The sequence below is a fragment of the Pogona vitticeps genome, chromosome 2 (genome assembly GCF_051106095.1).
Source record: "Pogona vitticeps strain Pit_001003342236 chromosome 2, PviZW2.1, whole genome shotgun sequence".
NCBI classification, from domain to species: domain Eukaryota; kingdom Metazoa; phylum Chordata; class Lepidosauria; order Squamata; family Agamidae; genus Pogona; species Pogona vitticeps.
Genome location: NC_135784.1, coordinates 91,022,979 through 91,042,306, shown reverse-complemented (window position 1 = coordinate 91,042,306; position 19,328 = coordinate 91,022,979). Strand labels below are relative to the sequence as shown.

General features: G+C 40.2%; 1 protein-coding gene across 6 annotated transcripts in view; it reads left to right on the top strand.

Moving 5' to 3' along the window:
- The window catches only part of LARP1 (La ribonucleoprotein 1, translational regulator), a 93,641-nt gene that overhangs the window by 55,330 nt on the left and 18,983 nt on the right, over nucleotides 1-19,328 (top strand). For 5 of the 6 annotated variants that reach the window (XM_020796945.3, XM_078385609.1, XM_072990025.2 and 2 more), the window contains exons 3-14: nucleotides 1,405-1,470; nucleotides 4,144-4,318; nucleotides 6,048-6,179; nucleotides 6,581-6,733; nucleotides 7,411-7,573; nucleotides 9,978-10,122; nucleotides 11,975-12,149; nucleotides 14,116-14,285; nucleotides 14,777-15,130; nucleotides 17,579-17,702; nucleotides 18,625-18,830; nucleotides 18,988-19,094. In XM_020796945.3, coding sequence (XP_020652604.2) covers nucleotides 1,405-1,470; nucleotides 4,144-4,318; nucleotides 6,048-6,179; nucleotides 6,581-6,733; nucleotides 7,411-7,573; nucleotides 9,978-10,122; nucleotides 11,975-12,149; nucleotides 14,116-14,285; nucleotides 14,777-15,130; nucleotides 17,579-17,702; nucleotides 18,625-18,830; nucleotides 18,988-19,094 — 1,970 coding nt within the window. The remainder of the gene's footprint in view (nucleotides 1-1,404; nucleotides 1,471-4,143; nucleotides 4,319-6,047; nucleotides 6,180-6,580; nucleotides 6,734-7,410; nucleotides 7,574-9,977; nucleotides 10,123-11,974; nucleotides 12,150-14,115; nucleotides 14,286-14,776; nucleotides 15,131-17,578; nucleotides 17,703-18,624; nucleotides 18,831-18,987; nucleotides 19,095-19,328) is intronic. The other variant, XM_020796947.3, reaches the window with a different exon arrangement.

The following is a 19,328-nucleotide window of genomic DNA, read 5'->3' as shown; positions in this document are numbered from 1 at the left end:
ATCTCTGGTTCATGGAAAAGTTCATTGAATATAACACCTACATGCCACCCAGCATTCAGGGCATAGATAAACTAAATCTAATGAAGAAATGGGGCATTATTTGAAAACATAATAAAGTTGAAAAAGTGAGAAAGCTGGGCTCAGATACTGGAGGATTAGGGACATTTAATTGAGCAGCCAGCAAAAGTAGCAAAAAAGAAAGGACAGGGGAAAAGGTGGCTATTTCATGTGTCAAGAGGAGAGGCATATTTTCTGCAGTGTCATTCAAATGTCCCTGTGTTCCAAAGACAGCACTACTTGCTATTTGAGCTTCTTTCCTAGAGACTCTAGTGACTGCATTTCTTTTCCCCCTGCTTATTTGGAAAGCAGAATCATTCCCTGCTGATAACCTGCCACCTTCCATTGTGCATGTAGAAGAATAAAGCCAAAGTTTCTCATTTAAACAAACACTTTGAATAAGTAAATGGATCCTAAGAGTCGCTTTGCATGATTCAAAAAGTGCAGAAAATTAGGCATATATTTGACTGAAGCCTAGCTTTTGTTCTTATAAAGCAACTTCCAGAAGAAGGAGCTGCAGGAACTTACATATTGCCTGGAATATGTAAAGGTTTTCCAAGGTTCCAAGTTAGTCCCTTCAGAGCATGTTCTTGTAAGGCAAAAAATGTGCTTCAATTCCAATACTCTTAAAGTGTGAATTATAATATATTTGCAGACTTTGGAAATCATCTTTAACTTTGCATAAGGGTTATAGTACTTAAACCACAAACTTCTCTAGTTTCATATCTTAGTTCTAAGCCCATGGTAGAATCTGTTGTAAATGTCTATGTTTTTCACTAGGTGGCACTGTGGAAAAACAGTGTCTAGGTACCTTTATTTTCTGCAGCCTTGAATTGTGCTTCTTTCTTCTTTTGCATTTTGGAGTGGAGCAAACCAGTAATAGCTCACAAAAGCACAGAAATTATAATTCACACTTTAAGAGTATGAGCAATAGATAAGCTTTATGTACAAAAAAACCTCAAGGAAGGCAAATTGAATGTGTTCACTTGGAAGCCATGCTAGAGTAAACAGCAATACTTGGGACAAAGGTAGTAAGGTATTGTGTACAAGTCTAAAATTTATCTATTTGGCACTCCATGTTATAGGACAACAAAAATAAAGAACAAAGAGCCTCACAAAAAGCAACTTAAAAGAAGGCTATCCTCTTTTACTGGAGTCTGTACTACTTCACACATCTGAAATACTATTTTTCCTCACTTTGAGAGCCAGAAATAGTAGCTGTTGTAATATGGATATTTTTCATAGGAGTATAAACATTTTCATGCTGGATAAATAATGGTGTTCATTTTATATTTGAATCTGCTATTTGATTCTTTGTTGATTGAATATCTCTGCTTATCTCACTAGGTTGGTGACTTTGGAGATGCCACAAATTGGCCAACACCAGGAGAAATAGCTCATAAAAGTGTCCAGGTAAACATTAAGATCTCTGGAGATTGATTTGTAGCCTTGAGACTGTCAATGTTTTTTCACAATTTTTCTCTCCCAAATCCACAGACAGCTCTTTACACTTCATTCTTTTCTCCATGCTCAGTGTCACACACAACACAAAGGTTGAGTCAACTTTTCTCCATCTTAACTGGTTGCAAGTGTGATTACTATATTGCCCACACCTCTTACTTGTGACAGGTGTGTCTAAGTACAAATTAAAGGAGCATCACATGCTTGAAAAGCAATAATTTTTACAATTTAGACAGGGTGCCAATAATTTTGGCCAGTGCATTTTTGGGTTTCTGTATGGGATTGTATCAGATTTGACTTTTCTTCTCTGGTTTTTTGTGTTGTTCCAACACAAACCAAAGAAATGTACATGTGAGTACCAAAACATTTCCAACTGAAACAATTTTCTGAGAGAAGGGTTTCATTTTCTGACAGAATTGCAAGGGTGCCAATATTTTTCGCCATGACTGTAGCTGTATTGTGCTTGGGCATTAATACAGATCTAGAGCAATGCAGAATGATATGAACTCCAGACTTTATGTCCAGTTCTCCAGGAGATAACACTTCTGCTTCAGAAGTGGGGTGAAATTATGTGCTAAAGATAACATGATACTGTTACTGCAGTACATCGAGGTAAGTATTTGCAAACATCTTCAGTCAGTGGTGGTATGACATATCTCTTGTTGTTTTCTTCTTTGCGTGCTATTAGTTTCATAGCATTTGAGGTTTTTCATAAAATGCGTGTTCAGACTTTTCATTTCCATTTTTCAGAAGAAAAGCTTGAGTGATTCCTTCACTTCCCAAAATCAAAATCTAGGATTTTACCGCAAGCCATGGTTTCCTCCTTCATTTAAAAAAAAGAAAGAAGAACATTTTGAATTTGTTTTAGTTTCTGTGTTGGTTTGAGACTAATTTTGTCTGGCCACTGAAAACCTTATTTTTTTTAAAGTTCATCAGTTGCAAAACATGTTAAATAACCTTTTTGCATAGTAATTGAAGTGTCATTTTTTGAAATCCCAGATTCTTCATTGATTAGTATTTACCAGGGTTTCTGCTTCTGTCTAGTGAAGGCGTGAACAAAGCTAATTAGCTTTTGGTTGATCCTGTGATACAGCATTGTAACATTTTCTTTTTAGGAAGTGAGAGCGATTAAGGACATAATTTTCTCTTTTCCTGCATATTTCACATACTCTCTTCAGCATTTCTTTTCCCAAGTGTCAATCATAGAATATCCCTATTGATTTTTTGGTGGGTGGACATTATCACTGCTTGAGCAAGTCTGTACTTACTTAGGGTCTAATATTTATTGAACAGAATTGACTGGGAATCACATTCCAGTTTCTTCTCATTCATCCACATACTCTGGAGCACCATCGTATAGGGAGGTTCCTCAGTGTCAGGCTTATTGAGCCCCTTGAAATGTAATACTACAGGGAAAATACATACATTGGTCTTTTAGCAGAAACTGTTTTGTTATACTAAAAATGAAAGACCTGAATTAAAATAAAAATCCCATAGAAGGGAATGAAACAGTAACTGAGTGTCCGTGTTGCATTAGTAGCCTTTACATGGGATGTTGGTGCTCTGGTTTTGTCTGGTAAGGATTACAGGGAAGTTCCCAGCTCTGAAAGTGCTCATATATTCCTTGAAAGTAGTATGTGTGAGTGAGTGAATAAGAGAGTGTGCATATGAAGGGCAGAATGAGAGTAACGGAATTTATATAACTCACACTGCAACACAGTCTCCTGTTTCTGCACCATATAGCTAAGATATCAGTCTGAGCAACACTTTTTGGGGGTGCTAAATCCTTGCTTAGGAGAAAGCCAGGAATAGCACAGTACAGGTTGCATGCAGAGGATTTCCTTTTAGGGTTTCCTGCCTACTGTACTCCCTAGCTCAGTGGTGCTATTCTGGGATAGTAGCTTGCAGTCCATTCTAAATCCTGATCACAGTGAACCATAGCAGAGAAGGTAACTGTGCAAGGGTGGGATTGCTGTGAAAAGGGGGTGAAGCAGGTTGAGTGGTTAGCACCAAGCCTCACTTTTTAAGCTAGTGCTTAGTTTGGTATTTGGCTTGATGTCTGCTGTAGGGCTTTAACGTGGGTGGTATAAGTACTCGCAGAAGAGCACAGATGTAGAAGCACTTGAAAGCACACTTCTATTTTTGAGTTTCTGTCCCTTTTGGCAGTACCTTTGTAGATTTGCAGTGGCTTCTTGTCGGCCAGTCTGTTCTCTGTTTTGCTATCCTACCCTATTTTCATTCACCAAATGTCCCTTATCAAACTTCTGAGTGATTCAAAAATCATTGGGAAGACCTTGTTTCAGTAGTTATCTGTGTGTCAGATGCACATTTCCCCTTTAATGTGATAGAAGGCCTTGTTTGTATTCCTCCTACTTGGGAACAGGCTGCTGCTCTTGAACATGGACAAGGATCCAAGCATTGTTGCATCAAAGTCCTGCTGTTGATTAATTAAAGCTCTCCAGAAGATAATTGAGATTCTTGGCTGCTCTTTTCGGGATAGCCATATCTGTGTAATGGGGAGTTACCACTCCAGAGGATTAAATTACTATCGTGTGTCAATTGTCAGGCATATTTTACTGAACCGCTGTTATGATTCTCATGTCACATGTCTTGGTTATTTTCCAGCACCTGCCACAGAAGCCCCAATCTTTGCGGAAACTTCCTGTTAAGAAAAACATGAAGGAGCAGGAGAAAGGGGAAGGAAGTGATGGGAAAGAGAACATGAAAACCCGGTCAGATGAATCAGGGGAAGAAAAGAATGGAGATGATGACAACCAAAAATCTGCTCAGAAAAAGAAGGGTGAGAAGAGACTCTTTGGAGGGTTGAAGCACGAATGGGGCTCGGTTCTTCAGAACTTACCATATTACAAAAGAAAGAGGAAGGAAGTGACCCCCAATGAAAATCAAAACCAAGAACGTGAAAGGAGTAAGATTAATATAAAAATCATAGGGAACAATCTGATAAGCAACCAGTGCAGTCTCAAACAGTAACAAGAATTAATCACAACTGTGAAAAAATCAGGACAAAAGAATTCCAACCCCAATAATTACAAAATCAATTGCAAGTAAAATTGTTTTTAAAACATTATATAAAAGCTAAGTTCCAGTTTTTATGTATTCCTGAGAGAAAAATATGGGTAAAACGTATATTCCGTTCCATACCAATAGATGGAAGAACAGGGGTGAAAGTTGATTCTCCCTCTTTCCTGTAGTCTTGGCACAACTTCTGTGATCCTTCATAGTACTGTATTGTCTCATAGCCTGATCACTACAATGGCTAATCTGTGTTTTCTCACAGTAAGCAAGGATTGATACTAAGAGAAATCTGTGTAGTGGAAAAAACAAATCAGGCATGTCTTTTGAACCATGAACCAAGATTCTCTCCACCAAAATGTTCTTTTAATTCCATTTCATAGCTGTTTCTGTGGAATTTCTAAGTGGCTTTAGAAATGTAAAGGCCTGGGAACAGAACTGGAAAGATATGGGTGCCCAGTTCCCTTCCTCCACTCTCCTTCAGCACCTTCACATCCTTAAGTGGATTTAGCATTAAGTTTGTTTTGGGCCTGTAAAGCCCAATATGGTAGATCTCTGTTCAGCCAAATCTTCTCATGTGGCATTATTTCCGTGGATGAAGTTGATATGAGAGAAAGTCTGAATGTATTTGCAAAGCACAAGTGGACAGCATGCAGCCCTCTTCAGAACCCAAATGGGTCCCCAGTCCTCCATGTTACATTTTTAAAGAAAATAGTATTGACTATAAAAGTAAGAAGAAGAAACTCAATTTACAGCTAAAATGGAGATACAGTAGGTACAAATTATAACAATGCCAAGCAAGCAAGCAAGCAAGCAAGCAAGCAAGCAAGCAAGCAAGCAAGCAAGCAAGAAAGCAAGAAAGAAAGAAAGAAAGAAAGAAAGAAAGAGAGAAAAGGAGATGGGAAAGGAAAAGAACAAAACAAAACAGAGGATTGTCTACACATAGGTTTCTATAAAAAGGCTTCCAAATATTAAAAAATCACATCCGTGTATAGTTGACATCTATGTCATATATTCATATGCCAACATTGTAAGGTCTTTCCACTGGATTATTGGTGGTGGGCATGTATTTTTCTAGTGTTATAAAATATTTTTGCATTTAGAGTTCATCTATGCTGGCTAGTGGTTAACTTCTAAGAAGCAGGTATATAATTTAAAACTACATAAGAATCAACAAAGATCAATTGGTCCAATACAAAATTAATGCAAGTAATAATTATATTTTAAAATGTTACATTGCATCTTTGCCAATGTGAGGGAGGCAATTCTGTCATATTTTGAGGGGCTGCCAGTTTCTCTATACCCACACCCCATTTAAAAAACAAATCACCAGATTTTTCAGTTTTTTAGAAATGCATACTATGTATAAGAAAATGAATTTGGGGTTAGAGCAGTTGCAGGTGTGGCCCTCGAATGTCCCCAGGTGTGAATGGGCAACCTCTTAGTCTTCTGGAGATTGCATAATCATGTAGTCAATAGTCTTTTCTGTCTTGCAGGCAGTAGACACAAATGGGTTCCTCTGCAAATAGATGTGAAGTCCGATGTGGCAAGGGACAAAACTGCTTCTCGCAACAACAGACAGAATGAGCAACATCGGCACCCTTCCAACAACCGAAATGAATCCAAAGGTATAATAGAATGTCTTCAAAAGGAAACATTTTTGGATCACGCTCTTGCTAATTCTTAAGACTGTTGCCTTTCTGCAGAAGTCTCTGAGCTCCTCTCTGGTGTACAGCATAGTTTCATGTACTTAGCAGTTTGGCAGGACTTTACATTGCATTCTGCCTCTAATTCTGGTCAGGGTTGACTGTTTTTTATTAAAGTAGTATCAAAATAGTTCTCAAGGGACATGACTGTTTAATGTAGCAAATACTAATTTGTTTTTTGACTAAGTGTTGGTCATCCTGTATCTGCTGAGTGGAAGGGAAAGAGCTTCACCCATATCTATGGTTCACCCAGGTTCTTTAAGTGCATCACTTCACACCTGCAGAGGTGGAGTCACCTATTTCCCATTCCAATTCTGTTGCAGGTTGGCATCTAGATAACAAACATGAACGAAACTGGCCTGATCATGATGAAACATCTAGTGTCAAGAGTGAGGGGGCAACTGTGCGTGGTGCATTCAGAGGTAGAGGCCGTGGCCGAGGGAGAGGAAGAGGAAGAGGAAGAGGAGGTACTCGCTGTACGTAGGAGACCATAGTACATTTAGAGCAGTGCTTCTGTGTACAAGATGTTATTGATATTACAGACAAAGAACTGGCAGACAACAAACTTCTACTCCCACTTGGAAAGTCACTGACTGGAGGAAGCTGATTTGTTTTTGCTGAACAGAACAGTTTGAGTTGAATAAAATACCTGTACCAGTCAAGTAAATACCTGCATTTTAAATTTTGTATGTAAAAGTCATGTCTTGTGTCTGATGCCACTAGAAAATGTGGTGGTAATAGTTCTTGAATGTTTTGAGATAAGAAGCTGCTGTGAAAGAAACATGTGAAATGGAGGTTTATAGCCAGGAAAAAGTTGCTTGTATTTGAGTAATTTGAGATGTGGCCAGTCAGTAGACATGTGTAGCTGCATAATGACTCTTATCCAGTCTAATCATTGCAGCCTACTTTTTTATGTGGGTGATTACATTTTTGTGTCTTTAAAATTTGGCTTAAATTAAAATTACCTCGTTTGCTTGTAAAGCATTCTAGTAGGATGTTAACTTGCCCATCTCCAAAGTCAGATTGTGAAACAGATACATGTACGCCTGGTTTGCATAATTTTCTGCAGGAGTTCAAAATGGAAAGGGCAAAATGGTCTTATTGAAATAGAGTGCTTAGCAATGTATATCCTTTTGCTCTCTTTTTTCTATAGCTCACTTTGACTATCATTACGGTTACCGGAAATTTGATGGTTCTGATGGGTCACGTACTCAGAAGTACACTAGTAATATCACGTATTATTTTGACAACATCAGCAGCACAGAGCTCTACAGTGTGGACCAAGAGTTGCTTAAAGACTATATCAAACGGCAGATGTACGTATCAAGAAGTTCTCTGAGCTGTTTCAAAAGCCCAGCTGGGTTTTTGAAGAGTCAGTGGGCAGGTGGGATCCAGCACTATCATTCCACTGACATAACTGCTTCTGTCAGTGGAACTGCGCAATCTTCCACATGCCTTCAAAGCATCTTCCAGAGGGCTAGGAAACCTTCCAGAACAGGTTTGTAGGGGGAGCAGAGGACTGCAGGTAGTGGGGTGGGGGTGGAGAGAATCTTACTACACTAGCAGGCTTCTGAACTACTTAAATCTGACACTGTATTCGTTCGGGAGTCACTGCAGGTTTTTTTGTTCCCTGCAGCAAATGTTTTGTTCCTTGGCTTAGAGCATGGGAGTGCGTGTGTGTTGTGTGTGTTTAGTCGTTTAGTCGTGTCCGACTCTTCGTGACCCCATGGACCAGAGCACGCCAGGCCCTCCTGTCTTCTACTGCCTCCCGGAGTTGGGTCAGGTTCATGTTGGTTGCTTCGCAGACACTGTCCAGCCATCTCATCCTCGGTCGTCCCCTTCTCCTCTTGCCATCACACTTTCCCAACATCAGGGTCTTTTCCAGGGAGTCTTTTCTTCTCATTAGATGGCCAAAGTACTGGAGCCTCAGCTTCAGGATCTGTCCTTCCAGTGAGCACTCAGGATTGATTTCCTTCAGAATGGATAGGTTTGTTCTCCTTGCAGTCCAGGGGATTCTCAAGAGCCTCCTCCAGCACCACAATTCAAAGGCATCAATTCTTCGGCGGTCTGCTTTCTTTATGGTCCAGCTCTCACTTCCATACATCACGACAGGAAAAACCATAGCTTTGACTATTCGGACTTTTGTTGGCAAGGTGATGTCTCTGCTTTTCAAGATGCTGTCCAGATTTGTCATCGCTTTCCTCCCAAGAAGAAGGCGCCTTTTAATTTCAGGGCTGCTGTCTCCATCTGCAGTGATCATGGAGCCCAGGAAGATAAAATTTGACACTGCCTCCATATCTTCCCCTTCTATTTCCCAGGAGGTGATGGGACCAGTGGCCATGATCTTAGTTTTTTTGATGTTGAGTTTCAGACCGTTTTTTGCACTCTCCTCTTTCACTCTCATTACAAGGTTCTTTAATTCCTCCTCACTTTCTGCCATCAGAGTGGTATCATCTGCATATCGGAGGTTGTTGATATTTCTTCCGGCAATCTTAATTCCGGCTTGGGTTTCTTCCAGTCCAGCCTTCCGCATGATGTATTCTGCATATAAGTTAAATAAGCTGGGGGACAATATACAGCCTTGCCGTACTCCTTTCCCAATTTTGAACCACTCAGTTGTTCCATGACCAGTTCTAACTGTTGCTTCCTGTCCCACATATAGGTTTCTCAGGAGACAGATAAAGTGGTCAGGCACTCCCATTTCTTTAAGAACTTGCCATAGTTTGCTGTGGTCCACACAGTCAAAGGCTTTCGCATAGTCAATGAAGCAGAAGTAGATATTTTTCTGGAACTCTCTGGCTTTCTCCATAATCCAGCGCAAGTTAGCAATTTGGTCTCGAGTTCCTCTGCCTCTTCGGAATCCAGCTTGTACTTCTGGGAGTTCTCGGTCCACATACTGCTGAAGCCTACCTTGTAGGATTTTGAGCATAACCTTGCTAGCGTGCGAAATGAGTGCAATTGTGCAGTAGTTGGAGCATTCTTTGGCACTGCCTTTCTTTGGGATTGGGATGTAGACTGATCTTTTCCAATCCTCTGGCCACTGTTGAGTTTTCCAAACTTGCTGGCATATTGAATGTAGCACCTTAACAGCATCATCTTTCAAGATTTTAAATAGTTCAACTGGAATGCCATCACCTCCACTGGCCTTGTTGTTAGCCAGGCTTTCTAAGGCCCACTTGACTTCGCTCTCCAGGATGTCTGGCTCAAGGTCAGCAACTACATTGTCTGGGTTGTCCGGGATATCCACATCTTTCTGATATAATTCCTCTGTGTATTCTTGCCACCTCTTCTTGACGTCTTCTGCTTCTGTTAGGTCCCTATGCATGGGAGTGCATTTAGGACTATATCTACTGAAAATAATGGGACTGTTCTGGAACAAGTGGGTTTAGGATTGTGTTTTTATTCTTTGAATATTCTTTTCTTATTAAGAGGACCTTTGGGTTCCCTTTTTTATATATATATACACACACAGAGAGTGAGAGTGAGAGACAGACAGACAGACAGACAGACAGACAGACAGACAGACAGATAGATAGATAGATAGATAGATAGATTTAGGAGTATCTTCATTTAGTCTAGTTCTAGATGATAAAAAAGAGAACAAAAATTCTCTTTTTGCCCAAAAGAATACATTCTCCAAGAGCTTAGTCAAGGGATGTATATCTGATGTGACCTGAGACATGTGCCCATCTTTCACCACCTGCTACTTGTTGTGTTCAGAGAATACTACTTCAGTGTTGACAACTTGGAACGTGACTTTTTCCTGAGGCGGAAAATGGATACAGAAGGTTTTCTTCCCATCACCCTTATTGCCAGTTTCCATCGAGTTCAGGCCTTGACCACAGATGTAGGCCTTATAATAAAAGTAAGTGATTATTCTTTTCCTATCTGCCTTGGGTTTGGGAGCTACGTAGCTGGATTGAAATACTGTGTTCAAAATCTTGAGTATGCCTTGTTACCTTTCTGAAATTTAAGGTATGAAAGCAAAGTTTGTATGTTGAGATCGTAGTCGTAAAATCTTACCTTCATCTTTTAGCTTCTAGGGAAAAAATTCTAAGGCCTTAATCCTACCGTCTCAGGAAGGAGGTCCTAGAGAGCTGTATGAAATTTTTTTCAGCTACATCTCTTCAAGGACAGAAGGAAAATTCTGGTCTCCAAAGAGGAAGACTTGAACTTGCAAGCCTCTTTGTAAGGTCTCCATTGTTGAAGAATACATAAAAGAGTGTTTTGTGGGCATTCCTTGGAAGGTTCAGGAGAGGATGTGAGAGCATCCATCTTCTGACAGTTACGCTGAAATGGAGGTCGAACTGCAGCAACCCTGGAGCTTTTGTAGTTCACTTCTTTTCCAGTGGGGTGAGAGAAGGGAAGGGAAGGAAAGGAATGTTTATTAACCATTTCCCAATGGTGTGTAATTACAGTCTCTCTAGTATAGAATACTTTGTTGTATGATTTATAATTGAGGTTGGAAGGAATATGTTACATTTAACAATGTTCGTTGTTAAATGGTAACCCACAGAGAAGGGCCAGGAGCAGTTTAATTTTTAAATAAAGTTCAGTTAGTTCATGTTCCATTTTCTGCACAGTATTTTGAGACTTGTTAAATTGTTAAACTATTAGTTTTATGGTAAAAGGGGTTGCTTAAGAATTCCCCCTCAAAATTAATCTAACTTCTGAGGATGGATTTTAACTTGTCACCTACTTCTGTGACTTGTTTCAGGAATAATGTTGAAGTAGTTGCCTCTGAGTGTACAGAAGATTGGAAAACAAACCACATGGCATTTACATGTTTGGACTTTGATTGTCTGAATCAGAGTGTGTGGGCTTGGGAGAGTTTACTAAATGGTTTGGTTTAGTAGTCAGAAATGATGTATATGTGTAGAAAACATATGTGAGAAGAGTTGTATGCAAAACTTGTGTGTTTATGGACATTATGTAACTGCTGTGTTGCAGTTGAGAACTGATTTTGTTAAAGTATTGCTTCCCAACTCAACTTAGTTTTTAGTGTAGAACCTCAATGAGTGACCTTGCAGTAGTAATTCTCAGTTTGGCCTGTCTCACAGAATTATTGTAGCAAAGAGAAGGTGAAGCGGGGAGGAGTATTGTCTGCCATGTTGCTGTTTCCTTTCCTCTCATGCTTAGAACAGGCACATGGCATTCGGGAAAAGAAGTAACAATGGGTGGAATTGTATTCTTGAAGGCTTTCATGGCTGGGATCTGATGGTTGTTGTGTTTTTTTCGGGTTCTTTGGCCGTGTTCTGAAGGTTGTTCTTCCTGACATTTCACCAGTCTCTGTGGCTGGCATCTTCAGAGGACTGGAGTAGGAACTCTGTCTATGCTGTGTTGGTGTTTGATTAATCTAACAGAGTTCCTACTCCAGTCCTCTGAAGATGCTGGCCACAGGGACTGGCGAAACGTCAGGAAGAACAACCTTCAGAACACGGCCAAAGAACCGGAAAAAAACCACAAAAACAATGGGTGGAATTGTTTTGGCTTCTGTTTGATAAAGTCCAGTCATGAAATGTAAATACAAATGTCAGTTTAATTGTTAAAACCTGACCTTTTCAGGACAAATGTAAATGAATGAAGTGTTTGAGCTCCCTAACAGTCAGCAACATGTGTTAACTTTTTTCTGTGAGCTGTTCCTTATCTGGTTTGTAGTAATCATCTAGGCCTTACTTTGGTATATTAACATTTGATGGCAAGGGCTTGTTTTCCAGGCACTGAAAGACAGTAAAGTGGTAGAAATTGTGGACCAGAAGATAAGGAGAAAGGAAGAGCCAGAGAAATGGCCTTTACCTGGCCAACCCATGACAGACTATGCACAAACTGACTTCTCCCAGCTAATCAATTGCCCAGAGTTTGTACCTCGGCAAAGCTTTCAAAAGGAGACAGGTCAGTACTTGATAGTGTTCATTGAGAAGTGTATTAACCCCTTTACCCAGACAGTTTGATGTTCATTTTTACTATAAAATGGTTTTTCTGTTAAACCCATCTGTCTTTTTATCTAGTGATTCAAAAAATAGTAGTATTATCCACCCCCCAAAGAAAGATGATAGTCCATTCCGGATAAATCGTCACTATCCGGATTCATCGCTATACGGGGCAAAAAACCCCATAGGAACGCATTAAACCCTGTTTAATGCGTTCCTATGGGGGGAAACTCACCGTTATGCCAAGATCCTCCATAGCGGTGGCCATTTTTGGTGCCTCTAAAGCGAGGCAACACAGCAGGCAGCCATTTTGGAACCGCCGATCAGCTGTGCAAAAATGGGGCCTTTGGGAGGACCGCAGGGGAGGGGTCACCCGCGGTCCTTCCGAAGCCATCGCCAGCATTTTCCCCCAGCTGAGCGGCGGTGGCTTCGGAAGGACCGCAGGGGAGGGTTCTCCCGCGGTCCTTTGGAAGCTCCCGCCGCTCAGCTGGGGGAAAATGCTGGCTAGGGCTTTGCGAGGACTGCGGGGGAGGGCTTCTTCCCAAGCCCCCGCCGGTCAGCTGGGGGAAAATGGGGCTATGGGGAAAAATTGCAAAGCGATTTTTCCCCATAGGCAACATCGCAATGCGATCGCAAAGCGATCGCAAAAAAGCCATCACTATGCGGATTCGTTGTTAAACGGGGCGCCCGTTAAGTGAGGCACCACTGTACAAAGTTCTTTTTCTCCCTGTGGTCTTCTGATCCTAAAAAAATCTTTGGGGACAAATATTTATTTATTTATAAGATTTTTTTAGCCACACCATTACCAGTGCATCCTTCATTTCTGATGCTGTTATTCTGTATCAGCAAATCTATCTGTTCTTATGCTCTTTTGGCAAATAGTACTGTAATGTGCAGTAAAGAGCGGACGGTAGTGAAGACAGCCTGGTCTTAACCATTAGTGCCTGTTGCGCATAATAACAATTCAGTGTCACTCCTTAATTGTGGCTGAAATCCTGTTGGTTAAAATGGTAAGTCACAATTCAAGTAGACACATTAAATCTACGGAGGATTTGATTCACAAAATCCTCATCGATTCAATGAGCATACAGTGATTGCAAGTTACTACAGTAAACAATGAGATGGTTGGACAGTGTCATCGAAGCAACCAACATGAATTTAACACAACTGTGGGAGGCAGTGGAGGATAGGAGGGCCTGGCGTGCTCTGGTCGATGGGGTCACGAACAGTCGGACACGACTGAACGAACAACAGTAAACAAAAGATCTCAGCCAGTGGGTGGTACTATCTTAGCATCTATTATGTGTGCTCTTCATCTTTGTGTCTTGGTATATATCTGGTAAGAATCGTTTTCTGGACAGGAAAGGTATCATTTGAATCTGCCTGTGGCACGAATAGGCAACATTGGCCTTTGAGCAGCATTCATCCTTCCAGGAGCACTTTTGTAGACACTTATTTTCTAGTTAATTCATTTTGTTTACCTACTTCATACTGACTTTCAGTACTTTTTGAAAAATGTATTTGTTGATCATTCTAGAGCTGAAAAATACAGAAATGCTTTGCAAATTTAAAAATAAAAGTATTTCCATGTTACTGTAGGGAAGTGAAAGCACTTAGTGGCTGGAATAAAATTTATCAGTTGTCTTAACTGGTGATCTGTTAAAAATTAAATGCTTCAAAAGACAGTTATATCAGGATTACATAAAATAATTTAAAATGTTTAAATACATTTAACATTAAGTGGAATAAACATTAAATAGCCAGAGCTGTTTGTTTTAGTTTTTCATGTTGAGAAAAAGCTTTCCCTCTTCTCAGCTATATTTTTATTTCTGAGGAAAATGCATGCTGTGCATAGGCTGAAATACTCTTACTGGTGCTCTTTCCTTATGTTTAACCAATGTTTCCTTTTATTAAAATGCACATTACAGAATCTGCTCCTGGTTCTCCTCGCACTGCTAGTCCTGTGCCAACTAAAACTGAGGAAGTCAGTAATCTTAAGACAATGCCCAAAGGGCTTTCTGCCAGTTTGCCAGATTTGGACTCTGAGGCATGGATTGAAGTGAAGAAAAGGCCAAGGCCTTCCCCAGTCAGACCTAAGGTAGTTGGTGTGTTTTGTTGGCTGCATTCGTTCCTCTGTTTACCTCATTTGAATTAAATCTGCTAAGTGGGAAGGTGTTCCCTCCCCTGTCAGAATGGAATTAAGCTCCTACACACAAACTGAATCCTAGTTTTTTGTTGGAATTTGTGCTTTATGCAACTGAATTGTACAATGTTGCATGTTTCATCAAGCATGATGGACAGTTGGTTCAGAGAATGTATCTGTGACTACAGAGCAGTTTAATGTTTCTGCTCTCAGACTACCAGACCATTAAGCTAAAAAGATGAGCAAAAACAGTATTGCACAATATGAACTACTGATGGGTTGGACTTTGTTTCATTGGGGTGTGCTTGGCTTATTAGGCATTGCCTGTATTCTTGGAGATGTGAACTTTACAGCCAACTGGCTTTCATCTCCCAATTTTAGATCACTAACATAGTCTAAAGTCCCATGAGATCTTGTTGTGATGATATTGTCTATTTTGATACCAGAAACCAGAAGAATCTAAAACACCACTGAAACAGAAAGACCAGGATGAACCTGAGGAGCTGGACTTCTTGTTTGATGAGGAGATGGAACAGATGGATGGCCGTAAAAATACTTTCACTGATTGGTCAGATGAAGATTCAGACTATGAGATTGATGACAGGGACGTGAATAAGATTTTGATTGTAACACAGACACCCCCTTATTTACGCCGACACCCAGGGGGAGACAGAACAGGCAACCACACATCTAGGGCAAAGATGAGTGCAGAGTTGGCCAAGGTGATCAACGACGGCCTCTATTACTATGAACAGGACCTGTGGACAGAACAGTTTGAGCCAGAATACTCTCAGATAAAGGTGAGAACTGGAGAAATTGGTGGGGATGATATTGTTAGTTCAAACAAATGAATGTGTACTGAGATGGGTGCAGGCAAAAGAGCAGATATACTGTGTCTCCGTCATATTTCTGTATAGTGATAAGTTCATTTTCATAGATGTGTCTGTTCTTTGTATGGAAATATTTCTCAAGCATCTGTATATCCATTAAAATCATAGATAGTGGATCTTACAAGCTACTGTTTGGCTTGCAACACATGGCTGACTTTAAAGATTGCCTCTAGCATCCACAAATTCCCTCGTAAGATATATACAGAGAGTTATTTGCTAACCTGTGTTTCTGCAGACTTGCACTGTTTCTTTTTATTATGTCATTGGTACAAAATAGTTGTATCCCAGAGAATAAGAATTGCTTGCCAGTTTGTGAGAAGCATTATTACTGTTTTCCGCTGGTTGACCCTTCTTATTTTGTAGCATGTATAATGCCCATATCTTGATTCTTTGTTAGTTAGACCTACTTTTAATCATGATACTGGTCTTACTTTTAAATTTTTTTTAAAGATTTCCATACAAGTATGCCTATGTTCAGTGTTGTCTGTAGCACCGTCTACCAGCATGGATTTCCTCATGCATGCTTTTATTTTTTAGTATTCCAGGAGATGGGGCTTAATTACAGGCCCAAATGGCAATGCCCGGTTTCTGAAGTATAGTTAGAATCTGTCAAGGACACATTCCAGCCCTTCAGCATATCTTTATCCTTCCCTGTGCAGAAATCGTGCTTGAATTGTGCAGCCAACTGCTCCCTAAAATAATGGTGACTTCAGAGTCTTGCATTATTAGATTGTTCAGTTGGTTGCCAGATCCACATATAAAAAGGACATCAAGTTTAAGACCTAGGCCATCAGGGCCTTGTTGTGTCTTGTAGTTTATGTCACTTAGCTGTCTGAAGGACAAAAGAGACAAGAAGGATGAATTGATTTGCTTTGTATGCCACTGTCTTAGCTTTTTCCTCACTTGCTTTATTTGAATTACAAAGGAACATATGAATTGTATAGGAATAGGTAGCATTCCATTGTGCTGGACTTATGCATGTAGGTGGAATTGAATGTTTAGTACTTATAGTCTTTGTCACCTGTATGGAGTTTTGGCTCCTCTTGCTACCTGGTATACTTTGAGGTTATGTTACCATATCTGGAACTGCTAAGGTAACTAAGGAGATCATCCTTAGGTGATAGAAGTAGAAAAGACTGCCTCTTTTCCAAAGAGCTATCTGGAATTAGGAGGATAGTATTTCAGTTTTATCTGTAAATCAGTTTGGAATCCCTGTGGTTTCTGGAAGGAAAAGACTGCCAATATTAGTTGTAGTTTCTCCAAACAGAGATCTACAGCTTGTATTTGCAGTGAGTACTAAGACTGGGTTTAGGTGTTCTTCTAGTAGGTACTGAGATGGGAAACTGGTAGCTGTAAGAAATGCATCTGCTCAGTGCTGGCTTGTGCTTGTGTTTGCAGAAAATTAACAAATCAGCAAACTGGTAACTTTTTTTTCACTTGAGAAGAGACTTCAGTTTGCAGGTAGATCTTCAGAATAAACAAGTGGAACTTTGTGATTTACATATTGCTTCTTGACAAAGAGAAATTACCTCAGTGATGGTTGCTTGAAAAGTATTTGTAGAATAATCGTGTAGTATTGACTGAAGAAATTACAAGTTACCCTGAACAAGACATCCTTTGCAAGTCAGCCCTGTTCACTTAGCAGTCATGGGTGAGAAACCTAAAAGTGTATCATTCCACTTGTGGAATGGTAAAAGAAAAAAGAAAAGGCATAATTCCACTTGGGCTTCATTCCTCTTCCCCCCCCCCCCCCCATATATATATTGGCTGTGTTTATGGCTCAATACCAGAAGTGACCTGGCTGGCAGGGGATGAGGGAAAGTAGTTGAAACATCTGAGGGTGGGGGAAGTGGGGATACTTTGGTACCTCTTCCCTAATAGCTGGTTTTATTTTTAAAGACTGTTCTCTTTATGAGTTGACCAGATGTGTGCAAAGAAAGCTATCTGCTCTCCCATCATATCTAATTTAAGCCCAGTGTGCAGTTTTTGGTAAATTGTGCATATGGAAGCTGCGTATTTGAACTTTAATGAGACATCTTAACACTTTTCTGTTTAACATTAGTGTTTTGAGTCAGAACAATATGCAGTAACCTTTATCTGTCAGAATTTCAAAGTTTTGTGTGGATTTATTTGTGGTAAGTCTTATAAAACACATATTTTCTTACTGTAGTGTCCCAGTCAACTTGTTGCATATCTTAGTACTGCAGTTCTTAATGAAGCTTTCTTTCTCTCAGTGAAAGTTATCCCGCTCATCGGTGACCTTGTTCAGCAAGTGTAAGGTTTGCAGTGGAAGAGGGTTTCCACAGATTACCTCTGGATATCTGTGTAATTTTTTGCGTATGCTCTTTTCAAACACAGCAAGAAGTAGAGAACTTCAAGAAGGTGAATATGATCAGTCGAGAGCAGTTTGACACTTTGACCCCTGAGCCTCCTGTTGATCCAAATCAGGAAGTCCCTCCTGGGCCACCCAGGTTTCAGCAAGGTAGGAGGCCACATCTGCAATATCCTGATTTTCCACGTTTCATTGAAAACAACAGAGTCCTGTGGTACCTGAAAGCAAGTACATTTATTACAGTATGAGATTTTGTTGGTTATAGCCTATGTCATCAGATTAAGCGTTACCCAGAATTTCAGATATGTATGGCAGTAGCTGCAGTGTTCATTTGTTTGTTTTAATTATATTTTTCCTTTTTCCTAAACCTGGGGCTTAAGAGAGCTCGCAACAATATTAGCTAAAAAAGTAATGTCAAAGCACAAAAACATGTAATATTTAAACACAGGGAAATAAATTATCCTATTCAAATGGAACTAAATTTAAAATACAGCAATAAAAAGGCACCAACATCTAAACCCTTTCCTTAGCAACCAGTAATTTGTCCAAAGCCCACTTGAATTAAGAAAAAGATCTGTGACTGCTGGCAGAACAGTAGCATGGAAGGAATCAAGTTAGCTTTCTTTGGGAATTCCACAGCCTGGGAGAAGCTGTTAAGAAAGGACTGTACATAGTGAAGTTAAAGTTGCCCCAAATCAGACTACTGATGGGAAGTAGTCTGGGAACTGGGGTCTATGCTCCTGAGGAACTGCCTAAGGTTTCACCTTTCACTGTTTAGCTTCTGTGTTGCTTTCTGCTGCTTTTTGTTTTTACAGATTTTGTTATCCTCAAGTGTAAAGATATGGATACTTTAAATAGAATATCTGGAATTATTTTCTATCTTTGTATCCTGTTTTCTCCTCCCCCTTCAAATGCATCCTCATGAAGCATCATTGCTTTTGAACTTTTTTCCCTGAGGACATGGCAAGAGGCAGGAGTCAGAAAGAAATGTGGTTCTGTGTAGACTTTGGAAGGTTGTTATGTCTGTGTCTTATATATAAGCTGTGGAACTGAGTTACTTTTTAAATTGTAGTTCCTACAGATGCTCTAGCCAACAAACTCTTTGGTGTGCCAGAGCCTTCGACCATTGCCCGATCTTTGCCAACAACTGTGCCAGAATCCCCTAACTACCGCAATGCCAGGACCCCCCGGACCCCTCGCACACCTCAGCTGAAAGACCCAACGCAGACGCCCCGCTTTTACCCAGTGGTTAAGGAAGGCAGATTGATAGATGCCAAGGTAAGAGCCAGCATATTAGGGGCTAGTCTTGTGTTTATATGTGTGTGGTAATGATCAGAGGGGTGTGTTTTGCATTCTTGATTTTGCTGACTTGAGGCCTATGAGTAGGTTCAGTAATGAAACTGAGAAATCTCATCTAAGCTTCTGCTTCTTGTAGACACCCAGGAAGAGGAAGACACGACATAGTTCAAATCCTCCAATGGAATGTCATGTTGGTTGGGTTATGGATTCCCGGGAGCATAGACCCCGAACTGCGTCCATCAGGTAATAGGAACCAGAGCTAATGATTTTCTGCAAAACTGAAAAACAAAAGATCTGAGAGCGGTCACACCCGGAGCCAATCAAAAGCAGTTCGTTTCATAACTCTTGCAGTTTTTCACAATATGATTTGCTTTTCCATAGTGCTTCTCCTTAATGTTTTGCACCATTTTGTCAGAAACGTGCATGCCGACTGGGGAAAAAAATTTTCCACTGAAGCATAGGTGACCTTGTTGTCAG